Source organism: Bombina bombina, chromosome 3 (genome assembly GCF_027579735.1).
Source record: "Bombina bombina isolate aBomBom1 chromosome 3, aBomBom1.pri, whole genome shotgun sequence".
NCBI classification, from domain to species: Eukaryota; Metazoa; Chordata; class Amphibia; order Anura; family Bombinatoridae; genus Bombina; species Bombina bombina.
Window position 1 is genome coordinate 681,703,865 of NC_069501.1, and position 14,758 is coordinate 681,718,622.

At 35.4% G+C, this 14,758-nt stretch overlaps 1 protein-coding gene and 1 pseudogene across 1 annotated transcript; both read left to right on the forward strand.

Annotated features, from left to right (window-relative positions):
* The first annotated feature begins 6,265 nt into the window (after positions 1 to 6,265).
* Positions 6,266 to 6,732, forward strand: LOC128651875 (40S ribosomal protein S24-like; annotated as a pseudogene).
* A 619-nt stretch (positions 6,733 to 7,351) lies between these two features.
* On the forward strand, positions 7,352 to 9,689 carry LOC128651877 (C-C motif chemokine 3). The gene is made up of 3 exons (XM_053704852.1): positions 7,352 to 7,480; positions 7,853 to 7,964; positions 9,152 to 9,689. Exons 1-3 carry the CDS (start codon positions 7,408 to 7,410, stop codon positions 9,240 to 9,242), a joined length of 276 nt encoding a protein of 91 aa, XP_053560827.1. The 5' UTR covers positions 7,352 to 7,407; the 3' UTR covers positions 9,243 to 9,689.
* Positions 9,690 to 14,758: the final 5,069 nt, after the last annotated feature.

Here is a 14,758-nt window from a genome sequence, read left to right on the forward strand (position 1 = left end):
TTTTGTTTATCCAGTTGTAATTACTCAGTGCAACTTATACCATCCAGGTGAAAGATATAACACCAATATGTCAGGAGGCAAAAATAAAGACAATTCAAAAAAGAATCACTGGGTTGCAAAAAGGATCACCCCCTCCTAAAATTACTTGTAAACTCAAACAGGTGTAGCTAATCACCTTCTCAATGGCACACACAAATCCATTTGACCTTCAACTGTGATCAGTTGTGGGCATAGTGATTAGCTCAGCATGAAAAGAGATTTCCTGGAGCATATCAGTCCCTGGTAGTGCAACTGAAGCAAACAATCAACTATGGGTGGCAAGGTACTGTCAAAAGATCTCTGAGATTATGTTGTGGACAGACACAAGTCAGGAGATGGGTAAAATAAAATATCAAAGGCTTTATCAATGCCTAGAAGCACAGTAAAGTCTATTATTAAGAAGTGGAAGGTGTTTGGTACAACACATACACTCTCTGGATCAGGATGTTGCTCCAAACTGGATGAAAGAGCCAGAAGGAAACTGGCCAGAGAGGCTACCAAGAGGCCCACAGCAACTCTGAAGCAGTTGCAGGAATTTATGACAAAGAGTGGTCATTGTGTGCATATGACAACAATATCACAAATTCTCCACAAATGTGGCTTTTATGGAAGAGTTGCAAAATAAAAGCCACTCCTCAAGAAAGGCCACATGCAGTCATGACTGAACTTTGCCATAACACACCTAGGAGATTCTGAGGCCACATGGAAAAAGGTGTTATGGTCAGATGAGACTAAAATTTAATTATTTGGCCTCAACACCAAACAATAAGTCTTGAGGAAATCCAATACAGCTTACCATCCAAATAACACCATACCTATAGTAAAGCATGTAGGTGGTAATATCCTGTTATGGGGGTGTTTCTCTGCAGCAGACACTGGAGCACTTGTCAGGATAGAAGGAATAATAGATGGGGCAAAATACCATCAAATTCCTGAGGAAAATCTGCTGCTCTCTGCCAGGAAGTTGTCAATGGGAAGAAAGGTTACCTTCCAACATGACAATGACACAGCACACAGCAAAAATGACCACACAGTGGTTGAAGGAGAAAAAGGTGAATATCCTTGCATGGCCTAGTCAGAGCCCAGACTTAAAAGCCATTGAATAGCTGTGGCATTACTTGAAGATTGCAGTCCACAAAAGATCACCATCAAATGTAACGGAACTGGAGCAGTTCTGCAAATAAAAGTGGGCAAATAGTGCCCAGTTCTGCAAAGAAAAGTGGGCAAATATTGCCCAGTCTAGATATGCAAAGTTAGTAGAGACGTTCGTATCCCAACAGACTAAAGACTGTAATTAAAGTAAAAGGTGGTTTAACAAAATACTGACACAAGGGGGGTGATCCTTTTTGAAACTAAGTAATTCTGTTTTTGAATTGTCTTTATCTTTGCCTGACATGTTGGTGTTATATCTTTCACTTAGATGTTATAAGTTGCACTGAGTAAATACAACTGGATAAACAAAATCTGTGTCTGTCTTTATTTCAGGCTCCAAAGCAACAAAATGTGATTCTTTTCAAAGGGGGTGATTCTTTTCACAACCCACTGTATACTGTATGTCTATATATGTATACATATGTATTTATGTGTATATATGTTTAAAGTTATTTTCCTGCCTTTTTTTCCTTACACCTGAGATCTCATATCTTTGAACCCTTATAGCTTTGTTGTGCAATTTTTCTTTTATTATATAGTGTTATTATGAGTGTAACTGTACTTTGTAATGTATTTTTTATGTTTTGTAACACATTTTTGTTTAGCGAAACAGTTAACCAGAGCTCTGAGCTCAAGCGATCGTGATTACTTTCAACGTTCCCTCTGTGGCGACGGTCCTTGGTGGCAACGGTCTTTGGTGCTTAGCGCTCCTCTTAATGCGATCGTCCACACTGAAGATTAAATGCAAGGTACCCCATATTTACTGGGGTATCTTGCATTCCTATTGGTTGACATTTTCACATAATTCATGTGACATTTTCACAATAAGATTTCAGTTGCTCTTAACCTTTTGGCTGTTCACCAGCCAATAAGATTTCACTTGCTCTTGATTTCAGTGTACGGCAGATGATCCCATGAAGAGGAGCCTCAGCGACGTGGAGGAGCGCCGCCGCCGGGGACCGCTGCCGAGCACCGCCATTGTTGAGGATCGCCCCCGCTGAGGAACGTCACACCTGTAACACTGCCCCACGCCGCCTTTGCTGTGGATAAAGATGATAGACCCGTCTGTAAAAAGACCTTCTCCGCTGGACTTCAGGAACCGTAAGTACCTATTTGGGGCTTTAGTGTGAGGGTTTTTTTAAAAAAAATGTGTTTGTTTTTTTATTTTTTTATTAGGGTTTTTTGGGAAATTTGAAAAAGAGCTGAATGCTCTTTTAAGGGCAGTAAAATAGAGCTGAATGCCCTTTTAAGGGCAATGCCCATACAAATGCCCCTTGAGGGGAAATGGGCATTTTAGGTTTATTAGTGTTAGGTTTTTACTTTATTTTAGGGGGTTTGGTGGGAGGGGGGTTTTAATGTTAGAGGGGAGATTAGTCATTTTTGAGGTAAAAGAGCTGTTTAATTTAGGGTAATGCCCTACAAAAGGCCCTTTTAAGGGCTATTGGTAGTTTAAATTAGATTAGGGTTTTATTTTGGGGTGGCTTTTTTAAAAAAAAAAGAGTATTAGATTAGGAATATTTATTTTTTATTTTGGACAATGAAGTTTGTTTTTTTCAGTAATCTTAGCTTTTTTTTATTTTTAGTAAACTTTTATTTTTTTATTTTTTGCAATTTTAGTGTTTGGAAAGGGGGATAGGGACAGGGGGACAGGGGGATATGGACAGGGGGATAGGGACAGGGGGGATAGGGATAGGGGATAGGGACAGGGGGACATGTGGATAGGGATGGGGGATAGGGGGATAGGGACAGGGGGATAGGGACAGGGGGACAGGGACAGGGGGATAAGGACAGGGGGACAGTGGGATAGGGGCAGGGACAGAGGAATAGGGGGATAGATGAATAGAGGGATAGGGATGGGTAGGTATATTTTTTTCATTCAACATTTTGGCCCATGTACACAGCTTTTACCACTAGTTATATGCAGAAAAATGACATAACCATTTGATATGTCCTGACATTGAGCATAGGCAAACTAAGTCTAACTATAGTACAGAGAAGGGAAATTCACACACAAAAATGCAGTAGTATAATAACAATGTTTACTATGAAATTATTGCAATAAGATAAATCAGTATTCAGCTTATTAACCACATATTTAATATTTGAATATTCTTCTGTCCATTTCACACAACAACAAAAAATACAAATGTAATTTGGGGATAGAAATAGAGAAGTTACTTTGAAATTAAGTTTTCCCTGATGCTTATGTAATTTCTGAATTTTTATAAACATATTGCAGAATTAAACTTTGAAAAAAGGAGTGCATTTATCATGAGAGTAAAAATGATCTTCAGCCAGGAAGAAAGATATAGGATGCACCAATTGGTAGGGAAATCACGTCTGACTTAGTCTGTATACACTGATGCATAATGCTAGCAGATACATATTTTCAAGTAACAATTTCATATTTCAAGCTATAACTTTGTCTATTTGAAAGGTGTTTTTAAATTACTATGATGTATTATTTTAGTTTTAATTAGTGATGTTTCAAAAATATGTTCACATGCTTTTGAGTGAAATAATATTCCAGTAGAGTCCCTAATTTGAAAAGGTAGATATTGTTTTAGAAAGCTAAATTGTGATTAAAAAACATGACTCACAAATATAATTTAGGACTAAAGAAAAGGTCTTCAGAAGTAGTGACCACCCCCCCTCCCCCGCATTACAGCAAGGAAATAACTGTCCAGAACACCAGAACAGATGAGGTGCACTGAATATACATGGGCAACAGTTTATTTCTGGATAAAATAGGAATGGTTGAAAGATTGGTTAAGATTAGAGGTGGTGGAAAGAGGCCCCATTTTTGGTTGTAGTGAAATTGGGCTTGGCATGTAGATGCAGAAAATGTGGGGGTGCTCAGACAGCATACTCTAGCCTAGAGAGTTGAACTACTGTCCAATGGGTTATCTTTCCCCCTTAGCATAGTGCCACAAATGGTGTGGTCAGCAATCTAAAATGTGGGCCCCAAGTTAACGTACTTATGCTGATCTATTATAACTGTCAATTTAAATTAGACTTTGATAAAATTATGTCAAAGGGGGAGATTTATCAAGCAGATGATGCTGCTTGCTCTGCACAAGGTTTCAGGTCATCCTGAAACCTAAGTTAAAAAGCAGCTGCTCCTTAACTTGTTTACCACCTTTTAGGTGGCGGACTGCAATCATCCCGATCAGATATGATCGGGATGATTGACACCTCCGAATGGGCAGGTTGCGGCATTGCACAAGCATTTCACAAGAAATGCTTGTGCAATGTAAAATGCTGACAGCGTATGCTGTCGGCATTTAGCGATGGCGGGCAGACATGATTCGCTACAATGAATCATGTCCGCCGCGCCTTTAATAAATTGACCCCTATGTCTTCTATCAGTTATATGACTATGTGGTTAAAGAGAATGGGAGAGGAAAAGAAGCCAGATATGTCACATTAGAAGAAAAGCAACCATGACATGGCTAAGGGAAGCACAGTTGGTTATTTTGTCATCTTGGTTAAGTTCTGTCACACTCCCTATAAGCTTTAGCAACTTGGTTGGTGGTCTGTTGGTCAGACTGCTCTTCCCACTCTGTTCTGACCTAGGGGTCAATGACAATAATGTACATTGGTAGAGAACTTTTCTTTTTTTGGTTGAAAAGGCCATTTGCTGCATTGACAGATATTTCACACACCCACAATTGTGTTTTCGGATCCTTGCTAAAATCCTTATTTTTACTATTGGGCTGAAAAGTTCTTGGTGATCACAATCCATTTTTGAGAGATCCAGTTTTCAAGACCAGTTTTGACTTTTCAAATTTGAGAACTCAATGCACTTGATAAAGAATGGCATTTTGGATATATTAAAAACAGTAAATTGTCTTGCACATGTTCAAAACAATCTCAAAAAGCCAAAGGAGGCATTGTAAAGGTGTATTAGCATACATGGTATTGTATAATCTGTCTACAGTGGACAGGACACACATTTACATTCTGTATGTATATGTGTTGAGTTTCCTATATCCTATACAGCTAAGTGAATCTGCAGGAAAAGTCACATCAGTACTCCAACATATACAAAAAGTCGTGGAGCAATCTGTCTCTGTAAATGTTTGATTTTAAGTCACACTTGATTGCCACCGACAGTAATAGCAACTTCATAACCAGGCTCTCAAATGGGATCACACAATCAAGAATTTAAAAGGAACCTATTGTAATCTGTTTCCCTCCTCACCACTGCTTAATCATCTGAATGTCATTTGCATATTGGCATGATGAGCATACTAATCACAATAACTCAATCACTAAATTGTCACTTTCCATATATGACAAGTATTCTTTTTAATAACATATATTTCTTTTTTCAAATGTACTCTTTCCAGTTTCGCATGGCATTACAACAAATTGAAGTCTACACGTTTCTATTAGAAGCACTGTAAATTATGAATATAATCCATTGTAAAATATTATCTGAATAGAGGATTTTGAAATGAGATCACACATTTGTGACTGGGTTTTTATAGGAGACACACCTTTATGCATGTTAAGTCCAAACACAGTCATAATAGTGCATAAAATCCAGGACTTAGCATGCACAAAGAAACATCACCTATAAAAACCCAGTTACAAAGGTGCAATCTTGTTTTATCATAGCGCTTTCCACTTTACATTTTCAATACTATAAAAAAGTGGTGAGGATGGAATCAGATTGCAATAGGTTAATCTCAAACAGTTGCTAAGTAGTGGTGAGGATGGAATCACATTGCAATAGGTTATATCTCACACATTTCCCTTACACAATAAACAAAGGGGTTAGTTCAAAATACATGTACTTTAACTGTAAAAGGTGTGAAATGGCTTTCCAGTTCCTACTTTGAAAACAAGTACTTAAAACACGAAAAGGCCTTTTCAGGAATTTTTCTGTTGAAAACCCTTTTGCAGCTACAGGCCTTTAACACATGGATCCATTTTGTGCTGTGATCACTCAAATAACTTTACAACTGATTTGGCCAGAAACTAACATTTTGGGAGGATATTGCTGATAGATTGTAGTCAACCCCCTCATTCTTTCTTTCCTTCGTCCCTGAGTGAGACAGCCGCCAAGATGAACGACACAGTGACCATCAGAACCAGGAAGTTCATGACAAACAGACTTCTGTAGCGCAAGCAGATGGTCATTGATGTTCTTCACCCTGGAAAAGCCACTGTCCCAAAGACTGAAATCAGAGACAAACTGGCAAAGATGTACAAGACAACCCCGGATGTCATCTTCGTATTTGGTTTCAGAACTCACTTTGGTGGTGGCAAAACCACTGGATTTTGCATGATCTACGATTCCTTAGACTATGCAAAGAAAAATGAGCCCAAGCACAGACTCGCAAGGCACGGGCTTTACGAGAAGAAAAAGACACCTAGAAAACAATGTAAAGAACGCAAGAACAGAATGAAGAAAGTTAGGGGTACAGCCAAAGCAACCGTGGGTGCTGGTAAAAAGAAGGACTAACAAATTCAAGGATGGTGCGTCTGAAGATTGTACTTTAATCCAGGAGCTTGTAATAACATTTATAAAAATTGAAAAAAAAAAAAAGAAAAAAAAAAAAAGATTGTAGTCAACCCCCTGATGTCTACCATTTGATTTCACCTGTTTATTATGTAAATAACTGAAGCCTGTTAATATGGGCTATTGCTTTAGTGCCTATACCTCAGCTCTACGGTTGGGTTGGCATAACAAATAAATCAATCATTCAAAGTACTGCATATGGTATGGATAATCAGATTTCATAGCTGCATGCATATTCCTGAAATAAACAGTTGAATATCATTTAGTATATTCTTTAAGGTATTTTAAATTAATATCAGTATAACATACATGCAGCTCATTTTTACTGTGCAGCGAATAAAAGATACAGTGTGTATTTAACATTTATAGTCACTAAGAATGTGGAACATAGCTGATTTCTACATGGATTCATAATTATTACTGCTCACAAAAAAATATTGGAATATATTGTAGCTATAGCTAAATCTACATTTTGCACCTCCGCTGCCCACTTCTTAGTTCCTCTTTCTACTGCAGGCTCTTGGGTGACATCACTTAGTGATCTACGTCTGGAACTTCCACTTTTCTTCACTCGCAATATTCCATTTCCTGTGCTTGGCAATAAATAGATGCTGGATGACAGATGACCGATCAGACATTTAGAAGCCTTGAGATTTCATTGTCCAGTTCTGCTCCTAATTACCAAGATGCAGATCTCTCTGGCTGCTCTCTCTCTTCTGCTGCTCAGTGCCTGTTGCTCACAGATCCGCGGTGCACCATGTAAGTAATTGCTTAAATTTTCTTTATGCTACACTGTAAGACTAATCAGTAGTTACAAATTACTGGAGTCAATATGTGTCAACTTATTTATTAGTTAGAAGTAAAATTGTAATTTGTATATTTTTGTCATTATATTACTCCCTTAGAGAAAAATCAGATCCACCCTCATGCAGGACAGCAAGTTGTTATCCTATGCAAAGGAGAAAAAATGTTTACTGTTTCTTTAAATATTATCATTATATGTTATAGGATTTTGTTGTTTCTAAGGAAACTTTTTAATTCTAAATAATGGCAAAATAATGTGAACATTAAGATATTTTCTTTTTACTGATCAGCATGTAATAACCCATTATTTTCTTATTTGTCTTCCAGTGGGAGCATCTCCATCCGCCTGTTGCTTTAATTACTCAACAAAGCCAATTCCACAAAAATTAATCTCTGACTACTACTTCACAAGCAGCCACTGCTCCAATCCTGGTGTCATGTAAGTATTGCATTACTTCTGCCACAGGGGTTAAGATTATTTGCCGTTGTAGAGAAATGCAGACCTTGTGGGAACATTTCATTTTTTAGTTTACAATTTTTTTTTTTTTTTATGTCATCAATATAGCGGTTATGCATGATTTCTAATGTGCTTCTAGTGGAAGTTTGAAAATGTAACAGTGAAAAAATATATGCTTATGTAGACTTGCTAGTTAAAGTAACATGACAGTCAAAATAATACTTTTGAGATTTAAACTACTTTTCCAATTTTCTTCCATTATCAAATGTTCAAATTAAAGAGCCTATCTAGATATCCTCAGAAGCTTACACATGTTTTGAGCACTGCTGCCATTTAAAAGTGTATAACATTGTTAAAAATATTGCCATATAGTGCTCAATAGACATGCATATTCCTGAGCATTTATATTTAAACTCTTCAACAAAGGATACAAAGGGAATCAGGTACATTCGATAATGTATGTAAATCGGAAAATACTTTAAAATTGTATGCTCTGGCTTAATCATGAATGTTCCTTTTTTACTTTTATGTCCCTTTAAACAACAGTCTACACTAAAATTGTTATTGTTTAATTAGATAGATAATGCCTTTACTACCCATTCCCCAGCTTTGTACAACCAACATTGCTAGATTACTATACTTTATAACATTTAAATCTCTAAATTTCTGCCTGTTTCAAAGGCTTTATAGACAGCCTCTTAATCGCATGCTTTTGTATTTGCTTTTCACAACAGGAGACTACTAGTTTATGTGGGCCATATAGATAACAATGTGTTCACACCCGAGAAGTTATTTAAGATTTAGCACAACACAATAACGAATGCAAGTCAATAGATAATAAATACAAAGTCATGTGATCAGGGGGCTGTCAGAAGATGTTTAGATACAAGGTAATCACAGAGGTAAAAAGTAAATTAATATAACAGTGTTGTTTATGCAAAACTGGGTAATGGGTAATAAAGGGATTATCTATATTTTAAAACAATAAAAATATATTGTAGACTGTCCCTTTAACCTTTTGGCTGCCCTGCCTTGAAGTAAAGGAGATGCGTAGCAATAACAAATTAAAGCAAATGAATAATGTTATGACAACATAATTTTGAAAATTCTTATTCAGTGGTGCTAATGTTAAAACAGGCGACTAAATCCTCTAATGTTACACTTTACAGATTTAAGACCATAAAAGGACGTAGCATATGCAGTAATCCAAGTGACCAATGGGTGAAAGATTATTTGATCAACAATGGAACACCTTTGTGATTACTCATTGTTCAAAAGAATGGCAATCAACAAACCAACGTTGCAATCAACAAACCAACGAGTGTTGCATTATACCTGATCCAAAAAAGACAAATTGATCAACGTTGTATCAAATGTAAAACTAGATTTTCCCATGTTTATATCATTTGTAGCTGGAACCACTGAGGTATATTCTAATCAGAGAATTTGTCATGACTTTTTTTTTCTACTTAACTTTCTTTTAATACCTATGATAATTTTTTTTCTTAAATATTTTTTTTTTTTACATGTTTCTATTGGATTGGAATGTATCCTATTAGTGAGAAAATCTCTCAAATGTTCATGTTATCCTATAGAGCAGAATCACTACATTTTGTAAAGTAGTTATGTTATTCTTACCAAATATTTCCTTAGCATAACAGGAAATAAACTTCTTCTTTTTTCTCAATTTAGCAATTAATTCAGAATGAACACAGATTTTACATCAGGAATTAAATAAGGAATTTTATTCATTTCTGTTCAAGAAAAACTTTTATTGATGTTGCATTTTGTTAACAGAATTTATGACTTATTGTTGTTTATTTGTATCCTATTGTTATTGCATAAGAACAATGCGCAGTTTATTTTAATTTTATTTTAATCTATTTTGCAAGTGTATTGATATTTGTGTTAATTTATTGTTTAAATGTGAAAATATTTTTGTAAATATTTATTTAAGCAGAACAATATATTATTGTGTGATATTAATTTTATAACAATTTGGGCTAGATTACAAGTGGATGCAAATTTGCCCATTTGCAGGCACGCAATAAATAACCAGCCATTACAAGCTGCTGGTTATTGCTACTGTGAGCTTGCGGTAGCAATTAGCGCTCAGAAAATTAACCAGAGATCAGATCTCTGATTAATTTTCTAAATGTCCTCAAAATACGGAAATCTTTATTAAATAATAAAAATGGTAGCATCTTTATTTTTTAACAAGGTAATTGCAAAAAGCAGTTATAAGGAGCTAAAAGTGGCGGCTGTGGGGTGTTAGAAAAACAAAAACAGAACTGAAAAGGGCCTTTACATTGCAGTCTATGGGGACTGTGTATTCCCAGTAAATACATATGTATATGCTTCTATACATATATATTCATGTGTTAGTATGACGATATACACATAATAAAACATAAATAAATATATATGTATATATTCATAAACTGATATATTTAAAATTAATGCCCTTTGCTGCTCTAGTTCTCATGCCGTATCTGATAATATGCGAGCCCGGCCCCCATTGGTGCCTAAGGAAGCGCTCTCATGATTGCAATGCTTCTGTGCATTAGCATGCACTGGCATTACTCTGCTGAGTGCAAATAACGATTTAGCGTAAGCAATATTTTACGCGTAACTTGTAATCTAGCCCTTAGTGTAAAAAACTGTATTCACACAAAACATAAAATATACACGCATATATATATATATATATATATATATATATATATATATACAGTATATACAGTACATATATATATATATATAAATATATATATATATATATATATATATATATATATATATATATATATATATATATATATATATATATATATATATATATATATAGATTAGAAAATGTACTAAAATGTCATTTGGTCCTTAGATAATGGTTTGGAAATAGCAGGATGATGTGTAACAAACAAATCACAATAATACTATATTTATATCACAAATTATATTTGGGCTGTCAGGCCTTCTTACAGTAACGGCCACAGTTGGATTTGTTTGACAATTGGAGAACCATAAGAACATACAACTGACTGAAACAAAATATGAGCATCAAAGTTATTTATTTCAAAATTAATTAATTTAAATATATGTTCTTGGTTTGGCTTCAGCAAATGTCTTTTTGTGCTTAGTCCCATAGTTCAATGCTGTATCTGTGTTGTCTCTATTCTGACTACCTCTAGTATTTAAGAATATTTGTGTATACACATTTTCTGTATATTTGTCTAATTTATTTTTTTAATAGTTTGAGTGAAAATAAATCTTTTGTAAACATCTGGTTGTTTATATTTTCATTTTTTTAAATTATTGTGCCAAAAAAAAAATTACTGTGCACTGCGATATCAACTATAGAAAACAATTCAGTGTCCAAAAGACTGAGCTGATATGCTTTTCTAAATCAGTGTTTGAATGTTTAGGGCGTCAATGTAAATAAAATGTAACTTAGCACTAAGGGTATTACAAAAAAGATCTATTTTATCTATTTATGTCTATCTATCTATCTATCTTCTGTCTGTCTGTCATCTATCTCATATCATCCCTTTGTTAGTCTGTCAGTTTACTGTTGAGTGGGAGAGGGAGGGAGACCTGCATAACTAATCATACAAGAATATGATAAATCCATAGATACACATAACCTTATGCTATTAACAAAATGCGCTACTAAAACACACACGCACATATAAAATTGCACATAAAAGATAAGAGGACCAGTACCCTGGTAAAAAAACAATTATTATCTTTATTGATATTTAATATTGAATGTACAGCTATGTTCTTTTAGTGTAAAAATCTAAATAAAATCATGAATAAGTAACTTCTGCAAAGTAATCTCACTTCTCCTTACTATTTCCTACCTCACCTGACTTAGTGAATCTGGGACATTAAATAGCAAATACCCTGAATAAAATGCCTGATGAAGTGAAATATATGCTCTTCAAAGACTGAGTTTGAATTAACATCAGATAGCTATTGCAATTTTGATTACTATTGAAAACATTAAAATATATATTCCCTATTAAGATCAGTTACATATTAGTTTTTTACAAGTTACTTACTAAAAGTGATGAGCACCCACATATATAATATAATGCTTTCCTGTTGGCTTGTTGCCTAGCATTGCAGCATCCTTCTAGAACACTGTAATAGGTCATTAAAAAAAATGATGCTTGGTACCTGCATCATTCCTACCTAATCATTCCCTCCCTAAACATCCTGCTAAGTATCTATTGTGCAATTCCTGTATATAGTATCCTGCTGACCATAACCTGCATATTGTACCCTGCTGTTAATTAGCTATTGTACCTTGCTGACCATTACCTGCATACAGTGTACTGTCGGCTGTTACCTGTATAATATATCCTGCTAGTCAATACCTGCATCTGCCACCTGCTCCTGACAGTCATTCCTAGTATTAGCTCCTGTCAACCATACCAGCTTACTTATTGAACTACAACTTCCCTTATCATTAGCTGCCTAGCTATCTAGCATTTATTAGAAGTCACCTGTGTATAGTATACTGCTGACATTACCTTATACAGTGTCCTGTTGATATTATGGCCACATTTATCAAGCTGTGTATGCAGCTCTGGGGGCATATCACCTGCGGCCGGAAGTTAGGTACCAGCAGTCAACAGACCACAGTTTCCTAACCAGTATGCCAGATCTGGCAGATTAAGTAACTCTGGGTACATTCAACCCGGAGTAGTTAGCAACCCCTTACTCACATGCCATTGGGCTAGTGTGAGCAGGGGACGCATTGCACAAGCAAATACTTGTGCAATGTTAAATACATATGTTAATATATTGCTGTAATACACTGCCCGCATACTTTGATCCTAGGCGGAGAGGTTTGCGTTAGCAAAAACTGTCCATCAGGTAGATGATAAATGTAGGCTTATCTGTATATAGTGTCCTTGTGGCCATCACCTTTTTTATTATGCCCTGCTGACATTAACTGTATATAGTGGCCTGCTGGCCATCAACTTCTTATTGTGTACTTCTGATCATAATCTGTATATAGCGTCCTGCTGGGTAATATTTGCATCCACAGGGACTTCTTTGCTTCCTGTGATGTAATCATGCACAAAGAGTTCTGACATCAACTGGCGATGGGGAAGGAAATTTTCATTGAAACTTGTGGAACCTCCCCACAGAGGACCACACATTTATTTCTGTCCCTGCACTGTAAGCTTAAAGGTACATGAAACCCAAAAACGTTCTTTCATGATTCAGAGCATGCAATTTTAAACAACATTCTAATTTACCTTTATTATCACATTTTCTTTGTTCTGTCAGTATCGTTTGTTGAAAAGCAGAGACTGGAGCGTTATATAGCAGCAGTTTTGAAAGAATGTTATCCATTAGCAAGAGCACTAAATGGCAGCACTATTTCCTACCATATAGTGATCCAGACACCTATATATCTCTTCACCAAAGAATACCATGGGCATGAAGCAAATTTGCTAAAAGTAGTAAATGTGAAACTTTTTAAAATTTATCAGAATCACAAAATATTTTTGGGGGGGTTTCATATCCCTTTAAAGCATCACTAAATACAGTAGAATTAATTAAAGTGACAGTCAAAATTAAACTTTCCTGATTCAGATAGGGCATGCTATTTTAAACAACTTTCCAATTTACTTTTATCATTTTTATATTTACTTGGTATTCTTTGTTGAAGCTAAAGCACTTATTGGCTAAAATGCAAGTCTATTAGAAAAAACTTAAATACGGGGGCAAAGAAGCTTTGAAGGTATTCACAGAGGTAAAAAGTATATTAATATAACTGTGTTAGCTCTGCAAAACTGGGAAATAAAGGGATTATCTATCTTTTTAAACAATAACAATTCTTGAGTAGACTGTCCCTTTAACAAACAAATACTGAATAATAAGATTATTTTGAATTTGAAATTAACAGTAGAATATTTTCTGGTAAATTTCAAAGTTAATACAATGAATTCTTCTGTTCTAAACATTTTAATTATTTATTCCTTGTATCTAAAATCTGTATTTTGAATCCATGCCACATATATGTTTATCAATGAAAAAGCTGTCTCAATGATAAAATACACAGTTTGACTGTTTCTTTAAGTAGTTGATTGACTGGGGGGTAAGAAAGCGTAGGATGATTGAGGGATTTGGTGAAAGGAGGGGTAGAGTAGGGTCAAAAGGTGGAAATGGGCTAAGTGTGGGCAGGAAAACAAAAGGGGCAAGAGCAAGCAAAGTATGATTGAGCACAGGGAGGGACAGAGTGATGCATGAGGGGAAAATATGTAAGGCTAGGATGAGTTGAGGGTACAGCAGTGTTGAAACATCCTTGACGTGAAGTGAATAAAAGGATGCAAATCCATTTGTGGATGCTTCATCATAAAATGTTGGAGAAGTCAGAATTAGTTTTTATTAAAAAATAAATACATACATCCTAGATAGGATAGTTTTCTCTAGAACACCAGAATCAGGACCTACAAGGATAAATGCAGTTTTAAAATTAGGAATCAAATACCCCCTATAACCCCAATGATAGGAAAATGGGTTCATGTTTTAAACCCATAATGAAAATGTGGTGGTGGCTGCACTGCCTGCACATATATGCCTCATGCAGCTCCTGTGCCACCTATGTTTACTACCCAACAACAAAGCACCTTTGATAATATTAGTAAATATGAAACTTGTTTATAATTACATGCTGTATCTGAATCATATTCATTTCATTTTGACTATATTGTCCCTTCAAAATATAAAATGTCTCTGTGTCTTAAGTTAATCCC